The 16064-nt window shown below is 39.3% G+C and overlaps 2 protein-coding genes across 12 annotated transcripts in view; one reads left to right on the forward strand and one right to left on the reverse strand.

Moving 5' to 3' along the window:
* PDZK1 (PDZ domain containing 1) overlaps nucleotides 1-1374 on the forward strand; it is a 49132-nt gene extending 47758 nt beyond the window's left edge. For all 8 annotated transcript variants that reach the window (XM_045383355.2, XM_065532846.1, XM_045383319.2 and 5 more), the window contains one exon: nucleotides 760-1374. In XM_045383355.2, the coding sequence (XP_045239290.2) occupies nucleotides 760-813 (54 nt within the window). In that variant the 3' untranslated portion in view covers nucleotides 814-1374. The remainder of the gene's footprint in view (nucleotides 1-759) is intronic.
* A 382-nt stretch (nucleotides 1375-1756) lies between these two features.
* Nucleotides 1757-16064, reverse strand: part of GPR89A (G protein-coupled receptor 89A) — a 56136-nt gene continuing 41828 nt past the window's right edge. For all 4 annotated transcript variants that reach the window (XR_012415851.1, XR_012415850.1, XM_005542128.4 and 1 more), the window contains 4 exons: nucleotides 6559-6654; nucleotides 3985-4074; nucleotides 2529-2594; nucleotides 1757-2385 (listed from right to left, as the gene is read on the reverse strand). Coding sequence is in view for 2 of the 4 variants with exons in the window: in XM_005542128.4 (XP_005542185.2) it covers nucleotides 2179-2385; nucleotides 2529-2594; nucleotides 3985-4074; nucleotides 6559-6654 (459 nt within the window). In the remaining 2 variants the exon portion in view is untranslated. The remainder of the gene's footprint in view (nucleotides 2386-2528; nucleotides 2595-3984; nucleotides 4075-6558; nucleotides 6655-16064) is intronic.

The raw sequence follows: 16064 nt of genomic DNA on the forward strand, positions 1-16064 counted from the left end.
TGGTGATGCTTATAGACAACATTGTTTAAAATAACTGACAGGTATTCCAGTTTTATTACTAGGAAAGATTAAGCATTCTCTATATATTTGGATTAAACTTCTTGGTATAAGTCTCAGTTTCATATTTTTGCCCAATTTTTCATAGATGAACTTGAGGTCCAAAAGTAAACTGACTTATCCAAATTCATAAAGGAAATTTATAGCAAAGCCAAGACTCTAAAAAAGTTTAATTTGATGTTGTTGTTCTTTCCATTATATTGTATATATATACAATTCTGCTAATTGGTGAATACTCATTTTAATAAACTCAGTTTAATGAACATACACAATGCCCACTGATTTGTATTCTGGAATGCTTAATAAACACTATTTTAGTTGTCATTTAAAAATTCTATAATTTCTCTTTAGGAAGTCAATATCCTAGTCTTATAAAAAAGAAATATATACAGACATTAAGGAATTTGTTAATGTGTCAAACAGCAAGTTGAAAACGGTCAAGTGTAGAATTCAGGTCACCTGACTTCTAGTCATACCTAGATCATCTGATTCAGGCTCTTCTGGGGGTTCCCATTACAATACTGATAAACTTTTTACTTCTTGATTTATGAGCTCTAGACAATTGCTGTCAACTGCATGCTGTGAAAGTAAGAAATTCTAGTGAGTGACTCTACTCCCTGACTTAAGTCATGCAACTCTAGAATAGATCATCCCTTTTTCATTACTCTACCATTTGTAAATTCTTTGTTTTCTTTTACACAGGCCCACAGTACAGCCTCACGTTCTTCTTCCAATTCTGAAGATACAGAGATGTGATGAAAGCAAGTAATAGCGTTGGCTGTTTATCTGATAGCTATTTCTGGGTATTTAATAGGAATCGTTTCTCCAGGAATGAGTTGCGACCAGTTTACTGTCTCTTTAGAAGAAAAACTCCACTGGAAACCATTCACCATGTGTGACTGGTCTTACGGGTGGCTATTGCAGACTGCTAATTTATGCTTAACTTAGGAAGAGATAAGGCAAGAGCTAGATTTTTTTCATGTGATCTCTTCCAAGCTTCAACTTAACTACATTCTCTGTATGATGATGTCTCTTACTTCTACAGGTTCCGTGAGCACCAAAGATGATTCATAACTCTGTATAGGTGAGAGCTGCTTAGTAAAGCATCTTAGCAGATAAGCCTATTAAAATTGTGCTTCTGTAACAATGTTGTAGTTGCTAGAATAAATACCATTAGCAAATGCCTTCTGAGTACACTTGATAGAGCTTTTGTTTTGGATTCACTTTTTATGCTTTAACCTTCATTTGCTTCTAGAAACCCAAAACACATTAAGTACAAAATAAGACCTTAGTAATAAAATTCAGAATTTTCTTAAATTGCATGTCTGAATGTTCTAAAAATTTTTCAACATTTCCCTTTCACAAGTGACTCATTCCCCCAGTTAAGTTATTCATGGTTTCACCCCACAGTGTGAGGGGCAGATAGAAAAAAAAAAAAAAAGGAAACATCACTACTGAATTGAAAGTAGGGTATAATACTAAGTTGACAGGAAATCAAGAAAAAATGACATACCTGAAATCTCTCTTTTGGTAGAATCTATTTCAGGTGCACACTACCCCTTTCCCGGAAAAGAACAGATAACTTCTTGGTTATTTTAATGGGGTAGGCTCAGATGAGGAGGTGTGGGATGCTAACTCATGTCAGATCACACAAGCACAACACCAAGCTATGCTTGATGAAAGGAACCTAAGGCCAAAGTGTTACAATCTCTGATTTTAATGAGTCAATCTCAAGGGAAAGCTATAACCTTCTCCACGTGAACCTTAAAACGGAAATCCTATGTGTTTGGCCCAGCTACCATAGATATCTCTTGCCCCAGAGTTCCAGTGTATTTTTTCCCTTTAGTTTCTTGGCTCCTCTCCACCTGTGCACCAGCCTCAAATCCACACGGGACACTCTCTGCTGAGTACTGTCTTGAGTTACTTCTCCCTCTCATGTTCTGGCTGATGCTACTCATGGTCATAGTATCACCCGACCGGGAAACAGTATGCTATGAGGTGAAAAATGCTACCACAGCATTTTGTTGTTTATAAAACGTCAGGCCCTGGTTCCATTTTTTCCCCCTCTTAGATCTAAATTTTGAAACCACTGGCCTCTAATAGTCTGTAGTAGGCTTAAGTTCAAGGTGCCATATGCTTCTCTGGTGCCTGTTTGTGAGCCAAATAGAGGAAAAGTATGCTAGAGAGAGCGCTGACCAGGAAGATCACATCAAACCAACGGTGATAGAAGTTGAACTGCAGTTCTCCAAGGACTTCAGTGATGATGGTGCGGTATTCTAGAGGCATACTCATTCGGATCAGCAGCACAGAGGAGACAAAGTACATGCCCTGTAAGTCAAATGAATTAATCCAGAAGTGACTCTGAATGTAGTGAGGAACAGGACAAAGGAAATTATTAAAATTCTTAAAAGTATCAAGCACATTTCTGATATTTCACAGCTGTAAACATAAAGGTAACTCAATAAACTTACCATTATCTGTGCTAACAGCAGGACAATGACATTGGAGGACTTACTGCTAGAGATGGCATAAAAGAACTGTCAAGAAAGAGGGAGATAAATTTATGCAGTACTGTTAGATTCCTGTGTCATGAACAATAAGAAATATGGTTAACATTTGATTGAAAGTGTCTCTTCGATGCCACAATCCTGTATAGAACAATTCATATGATTAAGCCTATAAAGAAGAGACTTAAAATAGACTGCAGAAAAAGTTACAGTTTCCCCCGGAGGTAAGTTCTTTACATAACATATGAAAGGATTCCTATTGCTATCACACTTCAGAAACTATGTGACACATGTGACTTAACATCACTATAAACATTAAGTCAGATCACTCCAGCCCACTCAGAGTGTTTGTAATTGTTACTAGGCTCCTGTGCTCTGTCTAAAACTCTGCTAGATGCCTGCAGATCCCTTCCCGTCCCAACCTCTTCTTTCATTCAAAAGCTCCTGGATTTTAAATCCCTACCTTTCCTACCAGAGAGGACTCACTTTCCACCTCCGTGAAGTCTTCCTACATTGATCAGAAAATAGTTGAATTCAGTAGGTCCTTACTTAATGCCATTTATAGGATCTTGGAAACTGAGATTTTAAGTGAAATGACGTATAACAAAACTACATTTTTCTCATCAGCATTATAATGAAATGTTGAATGAAACATTTTTTTGAGGACTTGGTATATAGTTTTACTTAAAGCCGCTGTTTCCAAGAACTTATTGATGACATTGAGGACTTGCTATATTCTGTCCCCCTACTTCCATATCTTCTCTACAAGTGATTCTCACAATTATTCTTCCAGTCTCAAATATCTGCTGAATACCTGCCTACCATGTGCTAGGTTCTGTTCTAGATACTGATAACATACCAGTGAACAAAACAGAACCATATCTTTCTCTATTGCCTTTAGTGAATGTACTTATCTATAATTGGTATATGATGTAAATATATTGCCAACAATTTATGTAGTAGTTTAACTTTTTAAAAATTCGGTTGTATGTCTTTTAAATCCTTGGGACTGTTTAAAGTCTCAGGAGGCAGAATTCTTAATTAGGTAAAATTATCTCATGGTACCACTTTTTTTTTTTGAGACGGAGTCTTGCTGTGTCACCAGGCTGGAGTGCAGTGGTGTGATCTTGGCTCACTGCAATCCCCATCCCCCAAGTTCAAGTGATTCTCCTGTCTCAGCCGCCCAAGTAACTGGGACCACAGGCATGTGCCACCACACCCAGCTAATTTGTTGTATTTTTAGTAAAGATGGGGTTTCACCATGTTGGCCAGGATGGTCTCCATCTCCTGACCTCATGATCCGCCCACCTCAGCCTCCCAAAGTGTTGGAATTACGGGCATGAGCCACCACACCCAGCTGGTACCACATTTAATTAAACAAATGATAAGCAGTACTTTTTAACACTGTGATAAAACACACCTTGGTAAGAGTGATCAGCAGTCCTCTGATGGATGTAACGATGATTATTCCAACAAGAATGAAGGAAATGTGTTGGGACCAAAACTTCACCTGCCACCATGATAGGAAGAAAAAACAGCTGCTAAACCTCTGTTCAGAGAGATGTAAAGGCTAAGTAAAAGCTATATCCTGATCATTTACGTGACTGTGAGAGGGAACTTCATTAGACCCTACCTGATTTTTTTTTCTTAAGGGAGAGAGGAAAGCAAGTAAGTGGCAAATAAAACAACTACAGAAAGACTGCAGTAGATATCTTAATTAGCAGACTTAATTAAACCTTAAAATTAAAAAAAAATTTTTTTTTAGAGCCAGGGTCTTGCTATGTAGTTCAGGCTGGTCTCAAACTCCTGGGCTCAAGCAATACTCCCATATCAGCCTCCCAAAGTGTTGGTATTACAGGCATGAGTCACCATGCCTGGCAGCAAGTACCGAGGAGTGATAAAAATAACACTAATAAATCAGAAGAAACAGAACTAATGATACAGTTTTACTGTGATAAATGAAAAGCAGGAATTAAAAGGAAAGTAAATAATAGCTTGATTACTTTCAGTGTCTATGGATAATAGTTCCCTAACCACCAAAACTTCAAGGAATCTTTCTTTTTATAATAAAGGAATATATAGACATTCTCAGCTAAATTCTAGGAAATAGCTGAATTTCACTGGAACCACATGATACCTTTTTCTCCTCCTGCATTGCTTCATAGTGAGAAGGAGTTTTGGGACCCTGTGTTTGATTCAGTTCTGAAAAGTATCTGCAAGGGAGCTGCTATTACTAACATCTAAAAGATTTGTTATTCAGAATTACAAAATATGGCATAAACAGATGAATTGTAGATGGAATATACACATGACCATCTAAGTATCCTCAGAAAGTACAGAAAAGGAGAAGTATTGCTAAAAACTCAGCCCAGTAAAACACTTAAGAAAACACAAATGCAACAACAGCAAAGCATACTTTTTGTTGTTTTTTGAGACAGGGGTCTCACTCTATTGCCCAGAATAGAGTGCAGTGGCACTATCTCAGCTCACTGCAACTTCTGCCTCCCCGGTTCAAGTGATCCTCCTGCTTCAGCCTCCTGCGTAGCTGGGACTACCGGTGCATGCCACCATATCCAACCAATTTTTATATTTTTTCTAGAGATGGGGTTTCACCATGTTGCCCAGGCTAGTCTTGAACTCCTGGCCTCAAGTGATCTGTCTCGGCCTCTCAAAGTGCTGGGACTACAGATGTGAGCCACAGTAGTGCCTGGCCTGTAAAGCATACTTAATATAATTTACATACTACTTGAATAAAAGATACAGATACCATGCTCCTTCACACTCAAAGAGGATATACAATTGATCTAGCATCAAGAAACATGTACATTGAGCTGTTTCTCAAGGATTGGGGCTCAGTTTGCTCTGGTGCATTTTCATTTTATCCAAGTCCTTTTGAGATCAGGGGCATGTCTGGCTGGGATGGATGGCTGGGGGTAGCATGCAGTCTGTGGCTAGGTTGACAGCACAGCTAAATGGCCTATACTGGGACTATTATATGACATTGGTCTTACCATTAAAGTGCTATTCAGCCTGAGTCATTGGCTCTGGTTTATGAATAAATACACTGAACTTCAATTACGACAAGGGTGTATTTATGACAGTGGTATTGTGAAACAGTAAAAAGCCAATTTTTAAAAAAACTTTGTACAGAAGTGACAGTTACCATCTTTAGCCCTAGGTCCACATTAATTGATAAAGATCATTTCTTTTTTTTTTTTTTGAGACGGAGTCTTGCTCTGTCCCCCAGGCTGGAGTGCAGTGGCGCGATCTCGGCTCACTGCAAGCTCCGCCTCCTGGGTTTACGCCATTCTCCTGCCTCAGCCTCCCGAGTAGCTGGGACTACAGGCGCCCACCACCTCGCCCGGCTAGTTTTTTTGTGTGTGTGTTTTTAGTAGAGACAGGGTTTCACCGTGTTAGCCAGGATGGTCTCGATCTCCTGACCTTGTGATCCGCCCGCCTCGGCCTCCCAAAGTGCTGGGATTACAGGCTTGAGCCACCGCACCCGGCCTATAAGATCATTTCTAACAGCAGAAATCGTTTCAGCTCTAACACGGAACACTAATTAGTAGTTAATTTTCCACTGGGGCATCAAAGGTGAGTTGTACATTTGAAGAGCTCATCAAGAATCACAGAGGGAAGTATTTGAATACTTTGGTGGGGAGAAAATGGTAAACTGGCAGCTGGCTATAGAGAAGCAGAGGAGCAGCTGTAGAAATAATCAGCATCCATGACAATATTAAGTATCAGTCATTACTTCTGGCTTTATGTTAAGACAGAGAATCTTGGCCTTTTACAAATTTTCCATGTGAATATATCAAAATATAAAAATTTTCCATATGAATACGTCAAAATATACAGAGGTGAATGGGAAGAACAAAAGCAGAAGCAAGTACCTAAAGCATACAAATTAGAATCTTAACAATGATAAGTTATAGCAGATAAAAGAGAAAGAAACATGACAAACCAGGATCTTGAATCCTGATATAACACTTACATCAAATTGGATTCCCAGATAATTCACAGTGATCTCAATGCCTCTTGTGACAGGATCCGTTTTCCCAACTCGATCAAAAACAATATTGATGGTAGCCTGCAAAGATGCAGATTTTTACATTGGAGCATCTTAACAATCACTTACTGTTTCAAAAAGTGACTCAAACTAATGAATTAATCACTATATCTTACAGGTCAATGCTCCTAAAAATGCAGTTCTACTCTTAATCCAAATCATATATAGGAAATCTATTTTGGATACTCATATATAGGCAAACAAAAGTCCCTATTTACTCCATCTTTCTTTTCTGTAAACAGTCAAGGGAAATAAAGCTATGGCAGTATGCCTTAATTTATCAGGAGCCAGAAAGGTAACATTCTGGTAGCTTGAGTCAGATTAAGAGAATCAAGACATCCTAGGGTCATTCCTTGTGGTTATTTTCTGAATGCTCTAACAGCAAATACTAAAATAATAATAAAAAAAGAGTTACAGCTAATAAGTCAACAAACGATATCAAATGGAATAATGAAAAATACCCAATTAATCTCCAAGATGACAGTTTAAAAAAAGGAAAAAGGGAGACAAGAACAGATGGGACCAATGAAAAGAAATAGCAACACAGTAGTTTAAAATCCAACCACATAAAAAAAAAATCCAACCACATCAATAATCACATGAAATGTAAATGGTCTGCATAATAGGTGAGCAAACTCTGCCACTGGAGTGTGACAGCAGCCACAGACAATACACAAATGAATGGACTTGGCTGTGTTCCAATAAAACTTTATTTCCAAAGGCAGGCAGTGGTTAGGTTTGGCCTGTGGGCTATAGATTGCTGATCTTTGGTCTAAACATGTCAACAAAATGGCAGAGATTGTTAGATTGGATAAAAATGCAAGACCCAACTATATATTCCTTACGAAAAGCCCACTTTAATAAATATACAAATAGGTTAAAAGTAAAAGGGTGGAAAAATATATTATGCTAACACTAATCATTAAAAGAAAGCCAGAATGTCTATATTAATGCCAGACAAAGTAGACTTCATAGCAAAAATACTGCCAGGTATTAAAAGGGACATTTCAGAATGATAACAGGATCATTTCAATAAGGGGTACATAATGATTCTAAATGTTTATATACCTAATGACAGAGCTTCAAAATACATAAAGCAAAACTGATAGAAATAAAAAAATGGACAAATCCACAACAATAGGTGGATCCCCTCTCTCAATAATTAATAAAATTAGTCAGAAATTCTAATAAATACCATCAATCAATTTGACGTAATTGACATTTATAGAACACTCCTGCCAACAAGAGCAGAATACATATTCTACTCACATACATGTAGGACATTTATCACCATATTCTATCTGGGACAGAAAACAGGTCAATAATTTAAAAGATTCATATCATACAAAACATGTTCTTAGACCACATGAAATTAAATTAGAAATCAATTAGAGAATAATATTTGGAAGATCCTCAAATATTTTATCACACACTTCTAAATCACCCATGAATCAGAGAAGAAATCAAAGGGAAATTAGAAAGCATTTTGAATTGAATGAGAAACACGATTCATTAAAATTTGTGAGATCTAGTACAGCAGTACATAGCAATAAATGTACAGCATTAAAACCCCTACATCAGCAAAGGTCTCCAATCAATGATCTTAGTTTCCATCTTGAGAAATTAGAAAAAAAAAGACTCAAAATAAGCAGAAGAAAGGAAATAACAAAGACCAGAAATCAATGAAATAGCAGAAAATGAGAGAAAACTAACCCAGCGGTTGGTTCTTTGAAAAGTTCAATAAAATCAATAAACTTCTACTAGACTGATAGAGACAAAAGAGGGAAGTCACAAGTTACCAATATTAAGAACAAGAGAGACAGCACTGTCACACCCATGAGGATGGCTATAATAAAAAAGTTAATAACAAGTTGGTGAGGATGTGGAGAAATAGGAACATGCATCCCCTGCTGACAGGAATGTAAACTGTTGCTGCTGTTTTGGGAAAGTCTGGTAGTTCTTTAAAAGGTTAAACATAGGCCGGTCGCAGTGGCTCATGCTTGTAATCCTAGCACTTTGAGAAGCTGAGGCAGCCGGATCACGAGGTTAGGAGTTCAAGACCAGCCTGGCCAATATGGTGAAACCCTGTCTCTATTAAAAATACAAAAAAATTAGCCGGGCGTAGTTGCATGTGTCTGTAATCTCAGTTACTTGGGAGGCTGAGCGGAGAACTGCTTGAACCTGAGAGGCAGAGGTTGCAGTGAGCTGAGATCACGCCACTGCACTACAGCCTGGGCGACAGAGCAAGACTCCGTCTCAATAAATAAATAAATTAAAAGGTTAAACATATACTTAGCATATGACACAGCAATTCTACCCCTAGATATACACGTAAGAGAAATTAAAACATATATCACATAAAAACTTATACATGAGGTCGGGCATGGTGGTTCATGGCTGTAATCCCACTTTGGGAGGCCAAGGCTGGTGGATCACCTGAGGTCAGGAGTTGAGACCAGCCTGGCCAACATGGTGAAACTCTGACTCTACTAAAAATAGAAAAATCATCCAGGCATGGTGGTATGCACCTGTAATCCCAGCTACTCAGGGGGCTGAGGCAGGAGAATCGCTTGAACCCAGGAGGCAGAGATTGAAGTGAGCTGAGATCACCCCACTGTACTCCAGCCTGGGCAACAGAGTGACACTCTGTCTCAAAACAAAAACAAAAAACTTATACACAAATGTTCACATCAGCATTATTGATAACGGCCCAAAAGTGGAAACAATCCTAATGTACATCAACTAATAAATGGATAAAAAATGTGGTATATCTATAAAATGAAACATATTATTCAGCTATAGAAAATAATGAATTTTTTTTTTTTTTTTAAAGACAGTCTTGCTCTGTTGCCTGCTGGTGTGCGGTGGCACAATCACGGCTCACTGCAGCTTCAACTTCCCAGGCTCAAGCAATCCTCCCCGCTCAGCCTGCCAAGTAGCTGGGGCCATAAGCTTGTGCCTTTATGCCCTATTAATTGTGTGTGTGTGTCGGGGAGGGAGGGGTAAAGAATGGGGTCTCCCTTTGTTTCTCAGGATAGTCTCAAACTCCTGAGCTCAAGTGATCCTCCTTCCTCGCCTCCCAAAGTGTTGGGATTACAGGCATCAGGCATCAGCCACTGTGCCTGGCCAGGAATGAAGTACTGAAAGACACTATGACATGGATGTACCTTAAAAACATTATGCTGGGGCTGGGTACAGTGGCTCATGCCTGTAAGCTCAGCACTCTGGGAGGCTGAGGCAAGGGCAAGAGGATCACTTGAGCCCAGGAGTTTAAGACCAGCCTGGACAATATAGTGAGACCCGTCTCTATGAAAAAAATATATATACTTTTAAAAATTACATTTAAAAAGCCCCCCAAACTCCATTATGCTAAATGAGAGAAGTCAATCATAAAACAATATAAATTATGTGATTCCATTTATATGAAACATTCAGAATACGAAAATCTATAGAGACAGAAAATAGATTAGTGGTTGCTAAGGGCTGGGGGAGTGGGAATTGGAGGGAAATGGGGAATGACTGCTAATGAGTATGGAATTTCTTTTTGGCTTAATAAAAATGTTCAAAAATTGTGGTAATGGTTATAAAACTATGAATATATTAAGAACCACTGCATTGTACACTAAATGAGTATATTGTATTGTATGAGAATTATATTTCAATAAACCTGTTATATGAAAAAAAGAAGTCTCTACAGGTCCTAGATATTAAAAGGATAGTAAGATAATATTATGAGCAATATCATGCCAATAAACAACTTCAATAAAAATAGACAAATTCCTTAAGACTCAAATTGCAAGAGCTCACTCAAGAATAGATAACCTGCATAAACCCTGTATCTTAAAAAAAAAAAAAAAGAATTGGTAGTTAAAAAAAAATCTTCCTGCAAAGAAAACTACAGGCCCAGACAGCTTTATTGACAAACTCTACAACACATTTAGGGGAGAAATAACAACTCCACACAAACTTTTCCACTAACTGAAAGAGGAGGCAGTACTTCTCAACTCATTCTCTAAGGTCAGTAAGCATTACTTTGACACCAAAACCAAATACAGACATTATGAGAAAAGAAAACTATAGTCCAATATCCTCATACATATGGAGGCATTTTTTTTTTTTTTTTTTTGAGACAAGAGTCTCCCTCTGTCACTCAAGCTGGAGTGCAGTAGTGTGATAATTGCTCATTGCAGCCTTGGACTTCTGGGCTCAAGCGATCCTCCCACCATAGCCTCCTGAGTAGCTGGGGACACAGGCATGCCACCACATTCAGTTAATTTTTATTGTTTTGCTGAGATGAGGTCTTGCTATGTTGCCCAGGCTGGTCTTGAATTCCTGACCTCAAGCAGTTCGCCTGCTTCAGCCTCCCAAAGTACTGGAAATACAGGTGTGAGCCAACATGCTCAGACAATGCAAATATTCTTAACATAATTTTAGCAAATTGAATCTAACAAAATAGAAAAATGATAATTTACCATGACTAAGTGAGGTTTATTCTAGGAATGCAAGATTGGTTTAATATTAAAAAATTAAGTAAATAACTACAGCAGACTAAAAAAGAAAAACCTTGATCATCTCAATAGATGCAGAAAAAGCATTTAACAAAATCCAACACCTTTTCATGACTAACAATACTCAATAAACTATGATTAGAATGGAACTTCCTCAACCTGATAAAGGGCATCTAGGGAACACCTAACATCATAATGAATGGTGAGACTGGATGCTATCTCCCTAAGATCAGGAATAAGGGTAGGATGACTATTCCTACCACTTCTATTCAACTTTGTACTGAAGGTTTTATAAGACTGGAGGAGCAGCAGGAGAAAAAGGATAAGAAGGAAGGAAGGAAGAACAGAGGAAAGGAACAACTTAATTAAAACACTGGCAAGGTCGCAGGAGGGGCCAAGATGGCCAACTAGAAGGAGCTGCTGTTGGCCGCTACTATCAAGAATGAAAACAGCAAGTGAATGCTGCACTTTCAGGCTGAGGTAACCAGGTTCTCCCACTGGGACTGACTAGGCAGTGGGCACGACCCACGGACAGTGAGGAAAAGCAGGGTAGTGCAACAGCCCCACCTGGGAGCCACACAGGGCAAGGGGAGTTCCCACCCCCAACCAAGGAAGGCGGTGAGGGATTGTGGCACCCTGCCTAGGAAACCATTCTTCTTCCACAGATCTGTGCAACCTGTGGATCAGGAGATCCCCTCGTGAGCCCACACCAACAGGGCCTTGGATCCCAAGCACAGAGCTGCCCAGATGCTCAGTGGCCACTGAGGTTGCAGCCAACAGCAGGAGACTGGAGATTGCCTAAGATGACCAAGTTCCTGGGATGGCCGCCATCACTGTGGGTCCAGTCTGCCCTTTTTTCCCTGCCAGTGCTGGGGAGAATATGTGGTTTGGACCAGGAGGAACTCCCCACAGCACAGCACAGTGGCTGTGGCAGACTGTGGCCCGACTGCTTCTTTAGGTGGGACTTGGATCCATTCCTCCTCACTAGGCAGGGCCTCCCTGCAGAAATGTCAGCAACTCCAGGTAGGGGTTTATGGGCAGAACTGATCTCTCTGGGAAGGAGCCCCCAGGGGTAGGGGTGGCTAACGTCTTCATGGTTCAGAAGGCTTAGTCTTTCCTGCCTGCTGCCTCTGAAGGGTCTGGGCAGTCCAGAGGAGGGGGAGTCCCTTCAGTGCAGCACACCTGCTCTGCCAAGGGGCAGTCAGAGTGCTTCCTTAAGCAGGTCCCTGAGCCCATGCCTCCTTACTAGGTGAGACCCCTGTAATCAGGGGTCACCAGACACCTTATACAGGAACATTCCTGCTGGCATCAGGTCAGTGCTTCCTCCCAGAGGAAGGAGCAGGCTGCCATCTTTGCTGTTCTGCAGCCTCCACTGGTGATACCTCCAGACGCAAGAGGGACCCAGGTGAGTAGAGTATGGATTCGACCCCCAACAAATGGCAGCAGCCCTACAGAAGAGAGGCCTGACTGTTAAAAACAAACAGAAAGCAACAACAACATCATCAACAAAAAAAGACCCCACACAAACCCCATCCAAAGGTCAGCAGCCTCAAAAATCAAAGGTAGATAAACTGAGGATGACGAGAAAGAATCAACACAAAAATGGTGAAAACTCAAAAACCCCAGAGTGCCTCTTCTCCTCCAAATGATCACAACACCTCTCCAGCAAGGGCACAGAACTGGGCTGAGGCTGAGGCTGAGATGGATGAACTGACAGAAGTAGGCTTTAGAAGGTAGGCAGTAACAAACTTCGCTGAACAAAAGGAGTAATGTTCTAACCCAATGCAAAGAAGCCAAGAACCATGATAAAACATTATAGGAGCTGTTAACCAGAATAACCAGTTTAAAGAGGAACATAAACAACCTGATGGAGCTGAAAAACACAATGTGAAATTCACAATGCAACCACAAGTATTAACAGCTGAAGAGACCAAGCAGAGGAAAGAATCTCAGAGCTTGACAACTATCTTGCTGAAATAAGACAGGCAGACAAGGTTAGAGAAAAAACAGTGAAAAGGAATGAACAAAACCTCTGAGAACTATGGGATTATGTAAAAATACCGAACCTATGGCTGATCAGGGTACCTGGAAGAGATGGGGAGAACAGAACCAAATTTCAAGTTGGAAAACATACTTCAGGATATCATCCAGAACTTCCCCAACCTAGCAAGACAGGCCAGAACTTCTCCAACCTAGCAAGACAGGCCAACATTCAAATTCAGAAATCCAGAGAACTTCAGTAAAATACTCCATGAGAAGATCAACCCCAAGACACATAATCATCAGATTCTCCAAGGTCAAAATGAAGGAAAAAATGTTAAGGGCAGCCAGAGAGAAAGGACAGGTCACCTACAAAGGGAAGCCCATCAGACTAACAGTGGCCTTCTCAGTGGAAACCCTACAAGCCAGAAGCAACTGGAAGCCAATATTCAACATTCTTAAAGAAAAGAATTTCCAACCCATAATTTCCTGTCTCACCAAACTAAGCTTCATAAGTGAAGGCGAAATAAAATCCTTTCCAGACAAGCAAATGCTGAGGCAACTCATCACCACCTTGCAAGAACTCCTGAAGGAAGAGCTAAATATGGAAAGGAAAAACTATTACCAGCCACTACAAAAACACACTGAAGTACACAAAGCAATGACACTATGAAGCAACTACAATAACAAGTCTGCAAAATAACCAGCTAGCATCATGATGACAGGATCAAATCACACATAACAACATTAACCTTAAATGTAAATGTGCTAAATGCCCCAATTAAAAGACACAGAATGGCAAATTGGATAGAGTCAAGACCCATTGGTGTACTGTATTCAGGAGACCCATCTCACGTGCAAAGACACACACAGGATCAAAATAAAGAGATGGAGGAAAATTTACCAAGCAAATGGAAAGAAGAAAAAAAAAAAAGCAGGGGTTGCAATCCTAGTTTCTGACAAAACAGACTTTAAACCAACAAAGATCAAAAAAGACAAAGAAGGGCTTTACATAATGCTGAAGGGTTTATTCAACAAGAGCTAACTATCCTAAATATACATACACCCAATACAGGAGCACCCAGATCTATAAAACAAGTTCTTAGAGACCTACAAAGAGACTTATACTCCCACATAATAATAGTGGGAGACTTTAACACCCCACTGTCAATGTTAGATCATTGAGACAGAAAATTAACAAGTATATTTAGGACTTGAACTCAGTTCTAGATCAAGTGGACCTGATAAATATCTACAAAACTCTCTACCCAAAAACAATAGAATGTACATTCTTCTTGGTGCCACATGGCACTTACTCTAAAATTGATCACATAATTGAAAGTAGAATACTCCTCAGCAAATGCAAAAGAATTGAAATCAGTCTCTCAGACCACAGGACAATCAAATTAGAACTCAAGACTAAGAAACTAACTCAAAACTACACAACTACATGAAAATTGAACAACCTGCTCCTGAATGTCTCCTCGGTAAATAATGAAATTAAGGCAGAAATCAAGAAGTTATATGACACTATGAGAACAAAGAGACAACATACCAGAATCTCTAGGACACAGCTAAAGCAGTGTTAAGAGGGAAATGGATAGCACTAAACGCCCACATCAAAAAGCTAGAAAGATCTCCAATCAACACCCTAACATCACAACTAAAAGAACTAGAGAACCAAGAGCAAACAAACCCCAAAGCTAGCAGAAGATAAGAAATAACCAAGGTCACAGTGGAACTGCAGGAGATAGAGATATGAAAAACCCTTCAAAAAAATCTACGAATCCAGGAGCCACTTTTTGGAAAGATTAATAAAATAGACCACTACTAGACTAATAAAGAAGAAAAGAAGAATCAAACACACACAATAAAAAATGATAAAGGGGACATCACCTGATGTCCCACAGAAATACAAATAACCATCAGAGAATACTATAAACACCTCTATGCAAATAAACTAGAAAATCTAGAAGAAATGGATAAATTCTTGGACACATACATCCTCCCAAGACTGAACCAGGAAGAAGTTGAATACCTGAGTAGACCCATAACGAGTTCTGAAATTGGGGCAGTAATAAGTAGCCATCATCCTCATCAAACTAATGCAGGAACAGAAAACCAAATACCACATGTTCTCACTTATAAGTGGGAGCTGAACAATGTGAACACACAGACACAGGGAGGGTGGAGGAGAGAGAGCATCAGGGAAAATAGCTAATGGATGCTGGGCTTAATACCTAGGTGATGGGTTGATAGGTGCAGCAAATCACCATGGCACATACTTACATATGTAACAAACTTGCACATCCTGCACATGTACCTCAGAACTTAAAATTTAAAAAAAAATTGGCAAAATTTTTCAACAGATAATTCACCAAAAAAAAAAATCGGTGGAAAATAAGCACATGAAAAGATGCTCAATATCATTAGACATTAAGAAAATATAAATTAAAACCACAATGCAATATCACTTCATATCTATCAGAATGTCTAAAATTAGTAAGACTGGCCATACAGAGTGTTGGTGAGGATGTGGAACAACTGAAACTCATACACAGTGCAGGTAGAAATGTAAATGATACAATGTTTTTGGAAAAGAGTTGCCTGTTTCTTTAAAAGTTAAACATTACATCTGCCATATGATCCAGATGTTCCACTCCTAAGTGCCTACTCAAGAGAAAGACAGCACACGTCTATATACAAAATTGTACACAAACGTTCACAGCAACTTTATCTGTAATATCTCCAAAATGGAAACAACTAAATATTCATCATCGGATGAATGGACAAACAAAATTGTGGCACATCCAAACCATGGAAACACTACTCAGCAATACAAAGGAATAAACTACTAATACACATCATAAGATGGATAAAATTTAAAATAATCATGCTGAGTAAAATAAGCCAGACAGAAAAAGGATACATAGTGTAGGATTC

This window comes from Macaca fascicularis, chromosome 1 (assembly GCF_037993035.2).
Source record: "Macaca fascicularis isolate 582-1 chromosome 1, T2T-MFA8v1.1".
Classification (NCBI taxonomy): Eukaryota; Metazoa; Chordata; class Mammalia; order Primates; family Cercopithecidae; genus Macaca; species Macaca fascicularis.